This window comes from Marmota marmota, unplaced genomic scaffold (assembly GCF_001458135.2).
Source record: "Marmota marmota marmota unplaced genomic scaffold, marMar, whole genome shotgun sequence".
Classification (NCBI taxonomy): Eukaryota; Metazoa; Chordata; class Mammalia; order Rodentia; family Sciuridae; genus Marmota; species Marmota marmota.
In genome coordinates, this window is record NW_025999982.1 from 19,857,447 (window position 1) to 19,874,769 (window position 17,323).

At 37.7% G+C, this 17,323-nt stretch overlaps 1 protein-coding gene across 1 annotated transcript in view; it reads left to right on the forward strand.

Moving 5' to 3' along the window:
* Fbxo9 (F-box protein 9) overlaps window positions 1–14,630 on the forward strand; it is a 39,622-nt gene extending 24,992 nt beyond the window's left edge. Inside the window, 4 exon segments of the mRNA XM_048805734.1 lie at window positions 9,016–9,122; window positions 9,439–9,532; window positions 11,099–11,250; window positions 14,058–14,630. Of these exon segments, the coding sequence (XP_048661691.1) occupies window positions 9,016–9,122; window positions 9,439–9,532; window positions 11,099–11,250; window positions 14,058–14,166 (462 nt within the window). The 3' untranslated portion in view covers window positions 14,167–14,630.
* Window positions 14,631–17,323: the final 2,693 nt, after the last annotated feature.

Consider the following 17,323-nt stretch of genomic DNA (forward strand, 5'->3'; position numbering starts at 1 on the left):
CATTCGAATTTTGTGGGGATTGTGTTGAATCTATATAGTGTTTTTGGTAATTGACAATATTAATTCTGCCCATCCAAGAACATAGGAGGTCTTTCCTCTCTTCTAAGGTATTCAGTTTCTTTCTTTAGTGTTCAAAAGTTTTCATTGTAGAGGTCTTTTACCCTTTTGTTAGGTTGATTCCCAAGGTTTGTTGTTGTTGTTGTTGTTGTTGTTGTTATTGTTTGTTTTTTTCATTTTGTTTTGTTTTCAGATTATTGTGAATGGGATAGTTTTCCCAATTTCTTTTCAACCGATTCATTATTGGAGTATAGGAACATAAGTGTTATCTTGTATCCTCTACTTTGCTGAATTTATTTATCATCTCTAAAAATCTTCTGGTGGCATTTTTAGTCTTCTAGATATAGGATCATGTTACCAGCAAACAGATAATTTGTGCTCTTCTTTTCCTATTTGTATCCCTTTAATTTCCTTCTCTTGCCTTATTGCTCTGGCTAGAGTTTCAAGGACTATGTTGAATAGGAGTGTTGAAAGTGGGCATCCTTGTTTTGTTCCTGTTTTTAAAGGAAATGCTTTCAGTTTTTCTCCATTCAGTGTAATTGGCCTTGGGTTTGTCACATATGGCCTTTACAATATTGAGACAAGTTTCTTCTATCCCTCATTTTTCCAGTGTTTTAAACATGAATGGGCGCTATACTTTGTCAAAGGCTTTTTCTATTGATTTACATATGTTGAACCAACCTTGTATCCCTGGGATGAAACCCACTTGATCATGATGCACTATCCTTTTAATGTGTTTTTGTATGTGGTTTACCAATATTAAGAAATTTTGTATCTATGTTCATGAAGGATATTGACCTGAAATTTTTTTCTTGATATGTTTTAGTTGAGTTTTGGTATGAGGGTGATACTGGTTTTGTAGAATGATTAGCAGTGTTCCCTCTTTTCTATTTCATGGAATAATTTGAGAGGTATTGATATTAGTTTTTTAAGTTCTGGTACAACTCAACTGAGAATCCATCCAGTTCTGGGCATTTCTGTTTTGGAAGGCTTTTGATAGCTGCTTCATTTCCATTACTTGATAATGATTTGTTTAAGTTTTCTGTAGCCTCATGGTTCAATTTGGGTAGGTCATATGTCTCTAGGAATTTGTCAATATCTTCAAGATTTTTTAGCTTATTGAAGTGCAAATTTTCAAAATAGTTTCTGGTAATCCTCTGGATTTCAGTAGTGACTGTCATGATACTTCATCTCTACTTTTGTTAATTTTCTCTATTTTGGTTAGTTTGACTAAGGGGTTTTCAGTCTTGTTTATGCTTTCAAAAATGAACTCTTCATTTTATTGATCTTATGTATTGTTTTTTATTCTCAATTCCATTAATTTCTGATGTGATTTTTATTATTTCCTGTCTTTTGCTGATTTGGGTGTTTGTTCCTTTTCTGGGGCCATGTTAGGTTATTTATTTGACATCTTTCTAATATTTTAATGTATAAACTCAGTGTTATAAACTTTCCTCTTAGCACTGCCTTCCTACTGTCCCAGAGATTTTGATGTTTCATCACTATTCTCATTAATTTCTAAGAACGTTCTTATTTTTCCCCTGACTTCTTCTGGTATCTATTTATCATCTAAAAGTGTATTGGGGGGTGCAGGTACCTGGAAATTGAACCCAGGGATGCTCAACCACTGAACTACATCTCCAGCCCTTCTCTATTTTTATTTTGAGACAAGACCTCACTAAGTTGCTTAGGGCCTCACTAAGTTGCTGAGACTGGTTTTGAACTTGCAGCCTCAGCCTCCTGAGCTTCTGGGATTACAGGTGTGCACCACCATGCCCAGCCAAAAGTGTATTATTTAATCTCCAGGTGTTAGAGAATTTTCTGTTTTGTATCTTACCATTGATTTCTCCTTTCATTCTATTATGATCTGATAGAGTGAAGGTATTATCTCCATTTTTTTCATATTTGCTAAGATTTGTTTTGTAACCTAAAATATATCTGTTTCCTAAAATATTTCATATGTTGCTGAGAAGAAAATGAATTAAATCATTGATGGATGAAATGTTCTTTATATGTCTGTTAGGTCCAGATTATTGTATTTTTTAGTTTAGTAGAATCTTTAGTTTATGTCTGGAAGATCTATGTTGTGATGATAGAGGTCTGTTAAAGTCACCTGACATTATTTTATTGTGGTCTGTTTGATTCTTAGTTTTGAGAAGGATTTGTTGTATATATATAGATGTACCATTGTTTGGGACATAAATATTTACTATCTACTTTGTCTGGTAAAAGAGTAGCTACCCTTGCTTGTTTTCAAGTTCCTTTTGCATTGTATGTCTTTTCTCATCCTTCACTTTCAGACTGTGGATGTCTGTGCCTGTGAGTTGATAAACAATATTGTTAAGTCTTGTTTTTTAATCCAATCTGTCAATATATGTCTTTTGATTAAAGAGCTTAGACCATTTACATCCAGTATTGTTATGCAGAGATGCTACTTATTTGTGCCATTTGATGTATTTCTAAGTTGGACTTTATTCTCCTTTAATTGACTATTCATCACTGTTTTTTTTTTTAATTACTTCATGAAATATTTGAGTATGTTTTGTAGTACAGTCTTCCTGGTTATGAATTCTTGTAGCTTCAGTTTATCATGGAAGGTTATTTCATCTTAAATTCTGAAGCTAGCTTTTGCCTAGGTATAGTATTCTTAGTTGGCATTCATTTTCTTTCAGAGCAAAGTATATGTTATTTCAAACCCTCCTGGTGTTTAGGGTCTGGGTTGAGAAATCAGTTGAAATCTGCATTGGTTTACCTCTAAATGTGACCAGGTGCTTTTCTCTTGCAGTTGTTAAAATTCTATCCTTATTCTGTATGTTAGGCATTTTTATTATTATGTGTCTTAGAGTAGATCTGTTGTGATTTTATATATTTGGAGTCCTATATGCTTTTTATATCTGAATTTCCATCTCATTCTTAAGGTTTGGAAAAATTTCAGATATTATTTCATTGAAAAGCTTGTGTATCCCATTATTTTGTATTTCAGAGCCTTCATCTATCCCAATAAGTCTTAAATTTGGCTTGTTTGTTTGTTTGTTTGTTTTTGTATCGGGGATTGAACCCAGGGGCACTTAATCATTGAGCATGTCCTTAGCCCTTTTTATTTTCTTTTTTGAGATGGGGTTTCCTAAGTTGCTTAGGGCCACCAAGTTGTTGAGACTGACTTTGGATTTGTAATCCTCTTACCTCAGCCTCTCAAGATGCTGAGATTATAGAGACATGATATGATGCCTGGCATAAATTTGGCCCCTTGATGTTATCCCAGATTTCTTGAATATTCTGGTCATAGTCTCTTAACATCTTTGCTTTATGGTTGGCTTTATTTTCAAGATTATATACCTGAAAATCTGTCTTCAAAATTGTCTAATTATAGGTGATGCTTTCCATTGAATTTTTAATTGGCTTTATTTGAGTCTTTCATTTCCAGAATTTCTGTTTGATTCTCAGAATCTCTCTTCATTGAAAGTGATCTTTCACTTCCTTATTTTCTCTCTAATTTTATTGTTTACATCTTCTTTTAGCTTATACAACATTTTAATTATGAACTTTCTAAATTCTTTCTCTGACATTTCCTCCACTGTGTTGTCAATGGAGTCAGTTGTTGAAGCATTATTGGCTCTCAATTTTACCTATCTCCTGGAATAGTTATCACTTCTACTCTGTGAATTTCTTTCTCTTAAGAGCCCTAGGTTGGGTGAATATCCATCTATTGATGTTTTAAGTCAGTGTGTGACCACTGCTTGATCCATTATCAGCACCACTTTGAGAGGTGCCACTGAACCCTATTTACTACAATCACTTGAGAGCCAAGCCTCATATTGTTCAAACTTAGGAAAACCAAAAAGCTTGTTGATACTGTTCTCCCAGTTCCTCAAATCCAGGTATAAACTTTGTAGTAAAGTTCTGGGGTAGGTTGAAAAATAAGTTATTAAATTTAGCAAAATTGCTATAACATTAAATGAGGACTAAAAGGAGAAAAGAAGAAAGATTGGGCAAAAAAGAAAGAAAGAAAATATAGAAAAGAATAATGTACACCAAAGTAGAAAGGAGAAATGAATGGTGGCTGTTTGTGGTAGTAGCAGATAATATAAGAGGACAAATAAACAAAGATAGAAAGGTTGATTCCAATTAATGCTTTAAATAATTAGAGAACATGCATTCAGCCAGGCACTGTGGAGCATGCCTGTCATCCCAGCAACTTGGGAGGCTAAGGCAGAAGGATCACAAGTTCAAGGTCAATGTCAGCAACTTAGCAAGGTGCAAGCAACTTAGCAAGACCCTGTCTCAAAAAGTAAAAAGGGCTGGGAATGTAGCTCAGAGGTAAAGTGTCCCTGTTTTCAACCAAAAAAAAAAAAAGAAGAAGAAGAAGAAGATATACAATCAAATGGGTTAAAGATAAATTGCAATATTGGCCTTTAGGGTAATAACTGTCAATCAAGTTAGAGAATGATATATGTGATCTCAGTTGACATTAGAGTTATTTATAATAAACCATGCAAAGGTGAAGAAAATTCTTGTTGAATCTTGGTTTGGATTTCATTTGACATTTAGCAGGTGTCCATCATTCTTTGACTGTGGATCCCTCCAGAGTTGCTAGGGCACAGGAGTCACTTCCCTAGTTCCTATGGACTACCCACCAACTGGTTCTGGTTTGCCACCTCAGGGGCCTGCAGCTGACTACTCGGAGGGTGCAGTGTTTTGTCTGTTGTGTGCGGGAATTCAGGATGCAGGCAATCATATGTGGACCATCCCTGTGCTCCTACATCATGGGTGTGGTCACCCATGCTTCCAAGCCGTCTCATACCCTTGAGCTCACAGCCTGCTAAGATTAGCAGTAACACTGGAGTAGGGCAGTGGCCCACATTGCTATGGGCTGCCTATTGCTGAGGTAGATTTGTGGCCCAAGACCACTGCAATTTGTCACAAGTGATGCCAGCTGGAATAGCAATCTGATGGACTAGGGCTATGTGTCTTACCCATGCATTAGAACTATTCCACAGGTTCCATTCACAAGAAGGCCTAAGGATAGGGACCATTAGGATCTGCTGAGTATCAGGTTTTAAATTATCCAGTACTGAGATCCAGGGCAAACTCTTGTGCTTACTGAACTGTCCTATCCCCAGCATGTGGGGTCTTACACCATGCTATGCGTTGTTGAAGGCAGACTTCTCCAATCCAGGCTGATGGTAAGATGGGTTGTGCCTGAGTCTCACATCCACAAGGACCTGAATAGCTCAAGGGTGCACTAGGGCCCATGCCACAGCTGGCAGTGATGCCGGCCAAAACATAGTTCATCCCACTTGGATGCAGGTCTTTGCTTTGTGCTGGAGTAGTGCTCCCCTTCTGGAGCACTGGCCTGGTGATAACTGTGCTACCTGGGGTTGGAGAGATGGGTAGTGGAAATAACCCCTTGTCTGTCAAGGCTGGTGTTGAGCTTGGTTGTACTTAAGTCTCCCAGCTGCAAGTAGCCTGCATTGGGTGTGCCTGTGGTCCATTCTAAGGCTGGAACTGATGTAGGGCAAAACTCAAGTGTATTACTGGCACACAGGTCTCCACCAAGCGCCAGGGCTGTTCTAGAGTCTCCATCTGTGAGGTGTGGCCTGTGTATAAGGCCTTCAGTTTCTACCCCAGTGTTTGGTATCACCTCAGCAGGACTGGTACTAGACTCCAAGGCTCTCTGCTAGCTTTTGTACCCTACTTTCCAGTGAGTAAAGTCTTGTCTCCTCTTTATTGCCTAAGGAAAAGTGGTAGCGGGAGTTGGCCTCCTGGCCTAACTCAATTCCATAGGCTCAGTCCTGGGTGTTGTCCTGACAGTAGGGGTTGGGTTTTTGCCCAGCCTAGGTTTCACCATGGCAGGCCTGGTACTAGATTTTAAGTTCAAGGCCTGGACTTAATTCTCTCTCCATGTAGAGCTGCTTGGAGTTGGCAGGTGTGACAAGGGCATCTCTTTTCCTTCTTCAATGCTTTTTTTCCATTTTGTTATACTGCAGGCACCTGATTTTCTTAGCACTTGAAGGTAGTTTGGTGCATAAGTAGCTGTGAACAGTTTGGTATTTCTATAGAAAGAGATTACAGGAAAATCTTAATTCAAGTGTCATCTTGTTATGCCCCCTTTTTAAATTGAAACGTACTTCTTTACAATGTATATTATAGTAACCCAATACATGTATGTATACAGTGTACCTCAATCAAATTGGGGTAATAAGCACTTCCATCTCCTCAAATATAAATTATTTTTATGTGCTGGGAATTTCATATTTCTAGTCATTTTTAAATAGCATAAATCATTTTTTAACCAGTAGTCACTCTGCTGTGCTATAGAAAACCAGAACTGATGGCACCTAAGGCAGGGTGGAATCTTGCCATGGGTGTTGTAGCAGCTCGGGGGTTCTGGAGGGTAGGGGACATCCAATGTGAGTTCCCTTTTAGGAGACGGGCAGCCACTCTTAGCCAGCTTCCCAGATTGTACTTAAAGCTTGTAAGGACCATGGAAGTTTGTAGTTAGGATGCCAGTCTCCTGGTGCGATGGCAGTTGCTGGTATTTCCTGCTTCCCTTTTATTAGCAGTGTGGAGCTCCTCGGACCGGACACTAGGATTGAAGTTGTGATTTACTTTGTTCTTTTCTCCATATTGCCTTTCTAATTCTCCTTGCTGTTTAGAGTTCTCATCACTTCCTTGCTCATTTCTAGAGTTCTTCTATAATCACTCTCCTTGAAATATAGGTTTTCCTTGATTGCCCTGGTTCTCTGTGGTAGAGTTGCATGCAGAGCACCTCTCTTTAGCCATGTTGGATCCTTCATCTTCAACTGGCAGGTTGTTGGTTTTGTTTTTGTTTTTGTTTTTTTTTCCTTTTAGCACTTGAACTATATTGTCCTACATTCTCTTGGTCTTTAAAGTTTCTGTTGAGACGTCTGCTGCGAGGCATATTGGAACTTCCTTACAAGTCATTTGCTTTTTTTTTCTTTCTTTCCTTTTATTCTGATTTCAGTATCCTCTTTTTGATCTTTAACAGTTTGATTATGATATGTCATGAAAGAGTCTTATTTGGATTTGTATCTGATTGGAATTTTTTGAACTTCACATACCTGGATATTTATCTTTCTCTAGGTTTGGAAAGTTGTCTACTGTTATTTCTTTAAATAAGGTCTTTACCAGGGCTGAGGATGTAGCTGAGTGGAAGAGCACTTGCCTGGTACATGCAAGGCTCTGGGTTCAATCGTCAGCAAAGAAAAAGAAGGAAAGAAAAGCTTTCTATTCTTTTTTCATTCTCTACTCTTTTGAGCACCACTAATTACTACGTTTGCTCTTTTGATACTATCCCATAAGTTTCCTGACCTACCTTCATTCTTTTCTTTTTTCCTCTTCTTGACTGTTCAAATAACCTATCTTCACAAATTCTTTTGCTTGATCACTTCTTCTGTTGATGCTCTGTTGAATTGTGTCATTCATTGTATTTTTCAGCTCAGGATTTCAGATTTTTTTCATTCAATTTCTGTTAAATTTTTCAGAGTCCTGTCCTACCATCTTGATCTGCCCTCTCTCCCACAGTGATCTCTTTTTGGGGGGTACAAAATAAGGACTCTTTACCACTGAGCCATTTTAATTTTTCATTTTGAGATGGGGTCTTGCTAAGTTGCTCATGCTGGGCTTGAACTTGTGATCCTCCTGCCATAACCTCCCAAGTCTCTGGGATTAGGCATGCACCACCATGCCTGACATTCCCACAGTGATCTTTTATTTATTTATTTATTTATTTATTTTTATTTTTTTGCTATTGATGGACCTTTATTTTATTTATGTGTATATGGTGCTGAGAATCGAACCCAGTGCCTCACACATGCTAGGCAAGCACTCTACCACTGAGCCACAACCCCAACCCCACCACAGTGATCTTTTAAAAACATAAATCATGCATAAAATGCTCCATTGGCTTCCATCTTGTATAAATAGTCACTCCCTGCTATAAGGTACTTACCTCATCTGTTCCTTACTACCTGTTAGATTATGTAGTCTCTTCTCACCTTGCTGCAGCCACATGCTACTTCTGACTCTTAGCTGAGCCCACAGGTCACCCTTTGGCCTCTGAGCCTTGTACTTATTGTGGCTGCTGCCCAGCATACTCTTTCCCATCCCGGCAATACCTTCCCAGAGACCTCTCCCAGCCATTTTCTCTGAAGTAGTCTGTTTCCTCAACACGTTATCATTCCTGTCCACTTATTCTACTTTGTCAATTGAATTTTTGTACTGAGTATACTGCCTGAAAGTTTTCTCTCTCATTTTACTTTTTACTTTCTTATCATTAAAGGAACAGAGCCTTTCCCTTGCCTTTTATTCTCTCCCTTGGAACTGTGCCATGCAGGTGCNTATTCTAGGCAAGTGCTCTGCCACTGAGCCACAATCCCAGCCCTCAAATAGCTTTTTATCTAGCCATAGTTATTCACAGTTCACCAAATATTACTGTCATTGAGAAATAGATGTATGTATTAATTATCAGATTTTACTTTTTGTGTGACATTAATTAGTGCTTTAGAAAAGCAAAGAACTTTAATAAAAGAGCAATATTTCATTTTTATTCAGTGAGTGAAATTAAGTTTACCAATTCCCCCTAAGGGAAATGGGAAAAAAACAAAACCAACTGGACTAACAGATTGTCCATCAAATTTTGCTTCAGTGATATTTTTTCAGTTTTTTGGCCCATGGTATTTCAGTTTTGGTTTCAAAACCATGAACAGGTTTAGATACTGAAAAATAAGGACTTGTTTTATGCTTTGTGTGTATAGTATGCTTTGATTTTTAAATTTTCCTTTTTCTTTTTTTTTAATATTTTGTAGTTGTAGATGGACACAATACCTTTATTTTATTTACGTATTTTTATGTGGTGTTGAGGATCAAACCCAGTGCCTCACACATGCTAGGCAAGTACTCTGTCACTGAGCCACAACCCCAGCCTGATGATTTTTCTTTTTATGTAGATACATAAGATTCTTTCCTGATGGCCATGTGATGATGTTGACAACCCCTGAAGAGCCTCAGTCCATTGTTCCGCGTCTAAGAACTAGGAATACCAGGTAGTATTTTTTTGTAACTTTCTATGCAGTTCACATTTTCAGGTTCATGTAAGCTAGTGCTTACATTAATATTGGATTATTAATCCTGGATAATCAAAAAAGCAATCATGGGGGTGGGGAAGACAGTTGTGAAAATACCAGGGCCTCTTCCAAGAGAATATACTTTAGTACGTTTGGGGGGACTTGGAATCAAGGTTCACTTATAACCTGATTGTCTTTAGGCAAGTTGAGTAAATGCTATTGTAATTCATAACTTCCTAGATTACTTAAATACTCACAGTAACTGATAAATAAAGTGTTGTTTTTTATTTTTTAGAACCGATGCAATTCTGCTGGGTCATTATCGCTTGTCACAAGATACAGACAATCAGACCAAAGTATTTGCTGTAATAACTAAGAAAAAAGAAGAAGTGAGTATGCAAGGTGGAATTGAGAATTTTCATTTAACTATTCATTCAAGCATTCTCAGAATAAAGTGCTGTTTTATTATACTACTTCACAAAATATATGGCAACTTAAAGTATCTGAGGGGAGCTGGAGAGTTTCCTTTTTTTAGTCTAGTGATTTTATACATGAAAGGTAAAGCCAAAATCTCCTGTGAAAAAATTAAACCTGAATATATTTTCTGTCTCTTCTCACTTTGAATCATAGAGGTTTTTTCTTTCTAAGTTAGCCATATAGTAAATATAAAGGTATCTTGGAGAGAATTTCAGTTTCTACTAGAAATCTGCTTTCCTTCCTCCTGTTCTTGCAGGAAAAAAAAAAAAAAATGCTAAGCAAATGTGATTACTGATATATTCTGTATTCTAGAGTACTTTAAATTCTCTTAACAGATTGAAGACCTAATTTTTTAAAAATTTTTTATTATTGGTTGTTCAAAACATTACATAGTTCTTGATATATATTTCACACTTTGATTCAAGTGGGTTATGAACTCCCATTTTTACCCCGTATACAGATTGCAGAATCACATCAGTTACACATCCATTGATTTACATGTTGCCATACTAGTGTCTGTTGTGCTCCGCTGCCTTTCCTATCCTCTACTATCCCCCCTCCCCTAGACCTAATTTTTTATACAACTTTCTCCTTATGTATTTTTTTAAATCCTGGTTAAAAAACATAATGTGTATGTAAGAAATCAGTTGGTAGGTAAGTAGAATAAGTATTTGCCTATTGCCTTTGTAAATAGTAGGTTTCGAAAGGAATTTGTTGTATGAAATCCCTCTTCTCTAGCCTCATGTATCAAAATAGGGCAGCATTTCATCTGTGAGTCCTCTCTGCTTGTAACCACCTGTCACTAGCTTCTCTGCCTCCCTGAGAATGCAGGGCAGCAGTCTAAGGAACAGAGATAACTGCCTTGACTACAACCAAGAGTGTTCTGAGGTCAAAATTGGGAATTATAAGACTCTAGTTGAGTAGGCTCTGTCTAATATAAGTGTTTAGGAAATACCATGAAGATTGTCAGTTTTCTTTTATAATGAAACCATTCACAGTGTTTCCATTTTTGTGCTTTAGTGTTTACAAAAGTGTGATTTAATGAACCTTGTCACATCTATTTCTCCATTAAGTTTTACTCTGCACTTTTTCTGCAGCTTGTACCAGTTTATCACATTCTAATAAAATATTCCTAGTGTTTTTTAGTAGAAGGAAGTACTAGGTTTAAGGGATGGTAGTTTAACTTTGGTTAATTTGTTTGACCTCTCTGGATCTTCTTTTCTTCAGCCATTAGTAGAAATAATGCAGTCATGTTTAACACATGGAGTTATTATGATGATGGGGGAAACCTTATATTTTTAGAGTGCTTGCCATTTTTCAAAGAACTTGTACACTTTTATATAAGTGATGCCCAAGACAGCTCTCTATTTTGTGCAAATATTGTTACTTCCAGTGTTACTCTTACATAATATATCACATAAATGTTTATATACAAGTGTAATAGCTTTGTTATTGCTCATGCACCTTTTCTTTTACAGAAACCACTTGACTACAAATATAGATATTTTCGTCGTGTCCCTGTACAAGAAGCAGATCACAGTTTTCATGTGGGGCTACAGCTGTGTTCCAGTGGCCACCAGAGGTTCAACAAACTCATCTGGATCCATCATTCTTGTCACATTACCTACAAGTAGGTGAATGCAATAAAAAGTACCAAAATTAGCATAAATGTATAGTTAATATCCAGCTCAGGAAACTCTTAAATGTTTTCAATTTGCGTAACAAAGCAAAACCACAATGTAATACTACTGCAAACCAAAAAAAATGGCCAAAATTAAAAAGGCTAAGCCTAAGTGAAGAAGTAGAGCATGCAGAGCACTCTCACAGTGAATTGGTACTACCATCATGGAAATGAAATTGGCATTTTATTACTTACTTATTCATTGACATACTCAAGGCACTTTTAAATTTCCAGATCATTTTTACTCTCCTACAGTTCAGTATTATTTTTTAGAATTCCTTAAGATGAATCAATGGAAATAAAATGAAAAATAATAAGATTTCATGTACTTCAAAGTCAAACATAGTAGGTGACTTGTGTTTAAAGGTCCTTATGAGGTAGGATTTAACCTGTATGGAATAATCAATGAACTGAAGGATGTGTGTGAAAAAGGAGCAGTACAAAAATAAGTTAAATAAAACAAAGGAATTGGAAGTGAAATACCAACTCATGTTGATAAATTAAAGTTAGCAGTGGTAGATTTGAAAGAATATCTGTATATGACTAAGGATTCACCATTCAGATTGAATCAAAAATCCTGAAAGTTTGCAATCTTGACATATTATTGAAAACTTTCCTCGTTACATTTCCACCTTACATATGACTTTTCCCTACTTATTTGGATAAGCTCTGACAACTGAGAATATTTTTCTTTGTATACCTTAGCTACCAGTCCTTTTTGCTTCTGTTTGTAATTTGGTGCAAAGAAAGAAAAGCCATTAAGTAGAACCAAGCTAATACTTATTAGCTATATTTCATGCTTGACCCATAGAAAACTGGGACTAGGTATTTTAGTTTGTTTGTTTTGTTCTGGTTATTGATTGTTTTGATAGTATTGAGGATTAAATACAGGGCCACTTTACCACTGAGCTACATCCTCAGTCCTTTTGAGATAGGGTCTTGCTTAAAGCTGGCTTCAAACTTGCAGTCCTCCTGCCTCTGCCTCTAAAGTAGCTGGGATTGTAGGCAAGTGCCACTGCACTCACTAGGATCTGTTTTTAGGACAAAAAGGATATTATAATAGGTGTTGTTTGAAGCTACTAGTGATCACATTGATTTACTTTAATATTTGCAAAATCACTTAAATTTTCTGCTTATGTCTCTTTTTAGTGGGAACAGTGTAATAAAAGGCGGTGGTAGCATAATTTATCATCTGCTTTTCTTCTTCTTCACCTGTTATTTTTCCGTTGTGGAAGCAAGTATTTTGTTCTAGGAATATAATTTATTTTGAAACATATTTTAACAAGAGTTTTAAATTATATGTATCTTAGAAATTCTCTTAGGAATATTTAGGAATATGTTTGAAGGACATAATAAAAGTACCACATTGTAGGGTACAGTAGCATATACCTATAATCCCAACTACTTATGAGGCTCAGGCAGGAGAATCCCAAGTTTGAAGTGAACTTGGGCAATTGAGTGAGACCCTTTCTTAAGATAAAATGAAAAAGGCTGGGGTTATAGCTCAGTGATAGAACAATTGCCTAGCATGCATGAGACTCTCAGTTCCATCCACTGCACCACACACACACACACACAAAAACCAAACCATTTTAAGATTGCCAAATACCAAAAACAACCTGAATCTCCAAAAGAAGAATTAAATAAATTGTTTAGACAGGCAGTATAATGTAGAGGAAACAGGATTACTGTTTTACTTTTTCATTACTGTGAGACCAAAATACCTCATAAGAACAACTTAGAGGAGAAAAAGTTTATTTGGGGCTCATGTCTCAGTCCATAGACAGCCAACTTCATTGCTCTGGGCCTGAGGTGCAGCAGCACATCATGGTGGAAGTGCCCAGAGGAGTAATGATGGAGTCAAAAAGCAGAGAGAGGAAGGGGCCTCTGAATGAACAACCTTTCTATGCCATGCCCCCAGTGACCAAACTCTCCAGTCAGACCCCCACCTATCTACAGGTAGCACCCAGTCCATTCAAACAAGGACAGAATGATTATGTTGCAGCTCTCACAATCCAATCATTTTACCTCTAGACATTCCTGTATTAACAGGAGTTTTGGGGGAACACCTTCTCTCCAAACCATAATAATGATGGAGTATGATCCCTCCATAGACAGGTGCTTGGGAAAAGCATGAGAAGTACTTCATATGGGTGGTAGAACAATTAGTAACCTTTATACTTTCCTAAATTTTCTAAATGTTCTACAGTGTGCCTAAGTTACTTAGAACTTACTGAGATAAATTAAAAATTAAAAAGTTAATGATGCATAAAATAAACTCACCCCTACAAACACAGAAGGTTTCTAAAGGAGTTGGAATTTTCCTGTTAGTCAGCTTTTCATCACTATGAGAAATAACTGAGGAGGAAAGATTTATGTTTCAGAGGTTATCAGTCCATGGTGGGACAGCTCCATTGCCTTGGGCTGAGGTAAGGCAGGGGAAGATTGCTCTCCTCTCGGCAGCCAGGAAGCAGAGAAAGAGAAAAAGGAAGGTTCCAGAGACAAGAAATTTCCTTCCAGGACATGCCTCTAACTAGGCCTCACCTCCTATAGTTTCTGTCACCCTCTATAATGCCATCAGATTGTTCATCAGTGAGTTAACCCACTGATGAGCTCAGACCTCTCATAATTTCAGTCACTTTCCACAAGCTCCACCTTTGAACATTGCTGCATTGGTGACCAAGCCTTCAACAAATGAGCCTTTGGGAGATGTTCCGATCCATACCAGTACTAATAATTTTGTGTTTTCTTTCCAGATCAACTGGTGAGACTGCAGTCAGTGCTTTTGAGATTGACAAGATGTACACCCCCTTGTTCTTTGCCAGAGTAAGGAGTTATACTGCTTTCTCAGAAAGACCACTGTAGAGCCTCAAGTCCAGTCCCATCACTGTTGCATGAATAAAAGTATATAGTGCAAAAGAGCACCTAAGTTATAAATGTACATATATATATATGGAATTGGAACTTATTTTAAATTGTTGGAATTCTTTTAAGAAGAGTATAAATTGATTATTTTTTTTATTTAAAGGGATAGTTGATTCTTGGGGTGTTTTGTTTTGAAATTATAAGTTGTTTGAGCAAATTTATGTTATGAACAACCTTAATAGAGGTTTTAATCGTGTCCTTTTTCAAGCAAATTTCCATCACATAAATTGTCTTCTGCCTGATCATTTTAATATCTAATTGCATCAGGAGAGAGCTTTACCGAATAAGTATTTTATTTCCTGCATGACATAGTGTCTTTGCACTAAGGCTCAAAGTGTGAAAACTTGTTCTGGATTTGTTTGAAACTGTTGAACCAATAAAGATAAATGTTTCTTTCAAGGAAATATATTTCACTAAAAATGTGAGATTATTTAATAAACAGTCCTAGGATAGCCAGCAAAGACTTAAAAAACACTGCCTTATTTCAATATTCATCTTTATATTTAGTTGAAACTATGTTCTGACTTCATCCAGGTACTATACAAGTGTGTGTCAAAGAGTGAATCCCTAAGGACTGGAACTCTTCAACAAGCTCATCTGACTCAAATCTGCTTCCAAATTCATATTGACATTAAAAAAAAAAAGTTCCCACAATTCAGTATGAGGCATTTTAGAGAGCTCATATGTTAAGACTGATTGTGTCCCTGGGTTTTCATCCCCATCATCAATTTTCAAGTTATAAAAGAAAAAAAAAAAAAAACACATGCCTAAGATAAGGCAGATGTCCATGGTATGACTTTTTTTTTTTTTTTGAGACAGGGTCTAAGTTGTTGAGTCTGGCCTTGAACTTGGATCTTCCTGCCTCAGTAAGATTACAGATGTGCTCCACATGACTATTTTTGATAAATTAATAGAACATATGATTGGCCCATAGTCATATAGCTAAAAAAAATATATTCTTAAGGAAAGTGGAATTTGAAAAGTCTGGTGTTTTGTAGTTTGTTCCTGGATCAGGTTATCTGTTCCAGGTAATGGACACTGAGTTCAAACAGGGATACTTTTGCAAATGCTAAACCAACTTTCTCTTATTTAGTTTAGAGGTAGAAACAGTAACTTTTTACAAAGTAGATTCTCTCTATACAATATTTTTTTAAAATACCAGAGCAACATACATTTATTTTGAGAAAATGAGAATGCGCAAAGAACAAAAAGACAGGCAGTGGAGCAAACAGAAACTAGAAACCCAGATCTGTGAGTTTGTAGCTAGGTCTGCGTGGGCCTGTCTGAGCCTAGCAAGAGCTTGATTGGGCCAAGCAAACCCTGGAAAGTCAGAAAGGAGCATTTTTCCCAGGAGAACAGGTTAGAAAGGCTGGAGAGATACCCATTCTCCCCAGCCCTATGAGTCCTGCAGCCTTGAGGGGATGACAGGGCTGGCTGTAGCAGGTCAGGAGACTAGAAGGTTGGGTGTGAGGGTACTTGGCTCTTGGCTTGCCCACCAGGCCCACCAGCTCTGTCCCTGGCTCCCGCCCCAGTCTACAACACCCACTGGATCAGAGACATGCCAGGTGCTGCACCAGTCTAGCACTCAACTTGGGCCCTCCGGACCTTGAGTCCCCAGTCTCCCAACCCTCAGACCTTGGACCACAGCTCAGCCTACTAGGCCCACAGCTTCACCATTGGCCCATAGCCCTGCAAGCCAGGCTGCCACCTGGCTGCCAGGCCTATCTGGCCCAGCACACATCTTTGCCACTAGTCCACAGGACCTAGCATCTGCCCCTGATCCACCTGGCCCAGGCCAGCTAGGCCCCTAGGTCATGGCCAGTTGTGTCATTGCCCAGCTGCAGCCCAGCTTGCTTAACACACCAATCCACTACTAGGCCCATCTACCCCAGCTAATGGCTTCACCATTTGTCCTACCCAAACTGATGTCCCAAGAAGGGAAATTGGGAAGTCTTAAACCCCCACCTTCAACTCGATGAGCAACAAAATAAAAAGGAAGGACTCGGCAACCCACATATTGACGCTTAGACCATACCTCAAGAAGAAACAAAAATAAAATCAGCTGGGCATAGTGAACATATACTCACTGACTGTTTTGTCCATGATAGTGGAAATGACTCCTTAATTTCTCAGCATTTCACCAAGATTTTTCCTTTTTTGTTGTTTTGTTTTCCTTTTTGTTTTTGGTTTCTATATTGAGTTTTTTATTTGGATGTGTACTGATTGATTCAAACACTTCTGTACATACACATACTTGTTTCTCCTCTTTTCTAGCCCCCCACCCCCTTTTTTTCTTTTTCTGAAGATGTTATTTTCCCATGCTATTTGTTTTGAGGGTTAGGGTTTTTGATTATCATATTTTGTTTTGTGTTGTCTTTGCCGCTACTCTAACTCCCTTTCTCCCTCTCTTTTTTCTGTTGCTGACACCTAAATTCCATTTTCTCTCTTTTCTTTTATATTCTACTTTTTCTTCCCCTTTCACATTAACAACATATTCTAAGTTACCACTGTATCTGCCCTATTCATCCTTTGAAATTGTAAACAATTTTCTGATCTCTTCTTCTTTCCTCATCCTCAACTCTATCCTTAACACCTCATAATACTAATTGATGTATATAATGTCTGCCCCTACCACCAATGTCACAGCAATAATTAATACAGCAGAAGTCAGACAACACCTATTGTTTGATTTTGAGCCAAACATAATTCATGACTCTATTGTTTTTACTCATGGAAATGTTGATCCTACTGTTCCTACATAGTGTACCAGTTAACAGTAGACATCAAAATAGCATCTAAGTACCTGTCTACTGCTTTATATTGTTTGCATAGACTGCCGCAGTCTGGCTGGGCACAATCAGGAGCCACTTGTCAAAAGAAACTAACTTTATTTTTAGAACCACACACGCCAAACAAAACAGCCTCTCAGGAAAAACCCTCAGAGCCCCAACTTCCACAAGCCTCTCTCCACCTCCCACAATCCTCCTGCTCTTGAGGCCGATTGGCTGGGTCACGTGGGCGGAGCCAAAAAAGTCCCCCAATGAGCAGCTCCGTGGTCTGAAAGGGCAGGGAAACAGCCCAATGAGCATCACCGCAG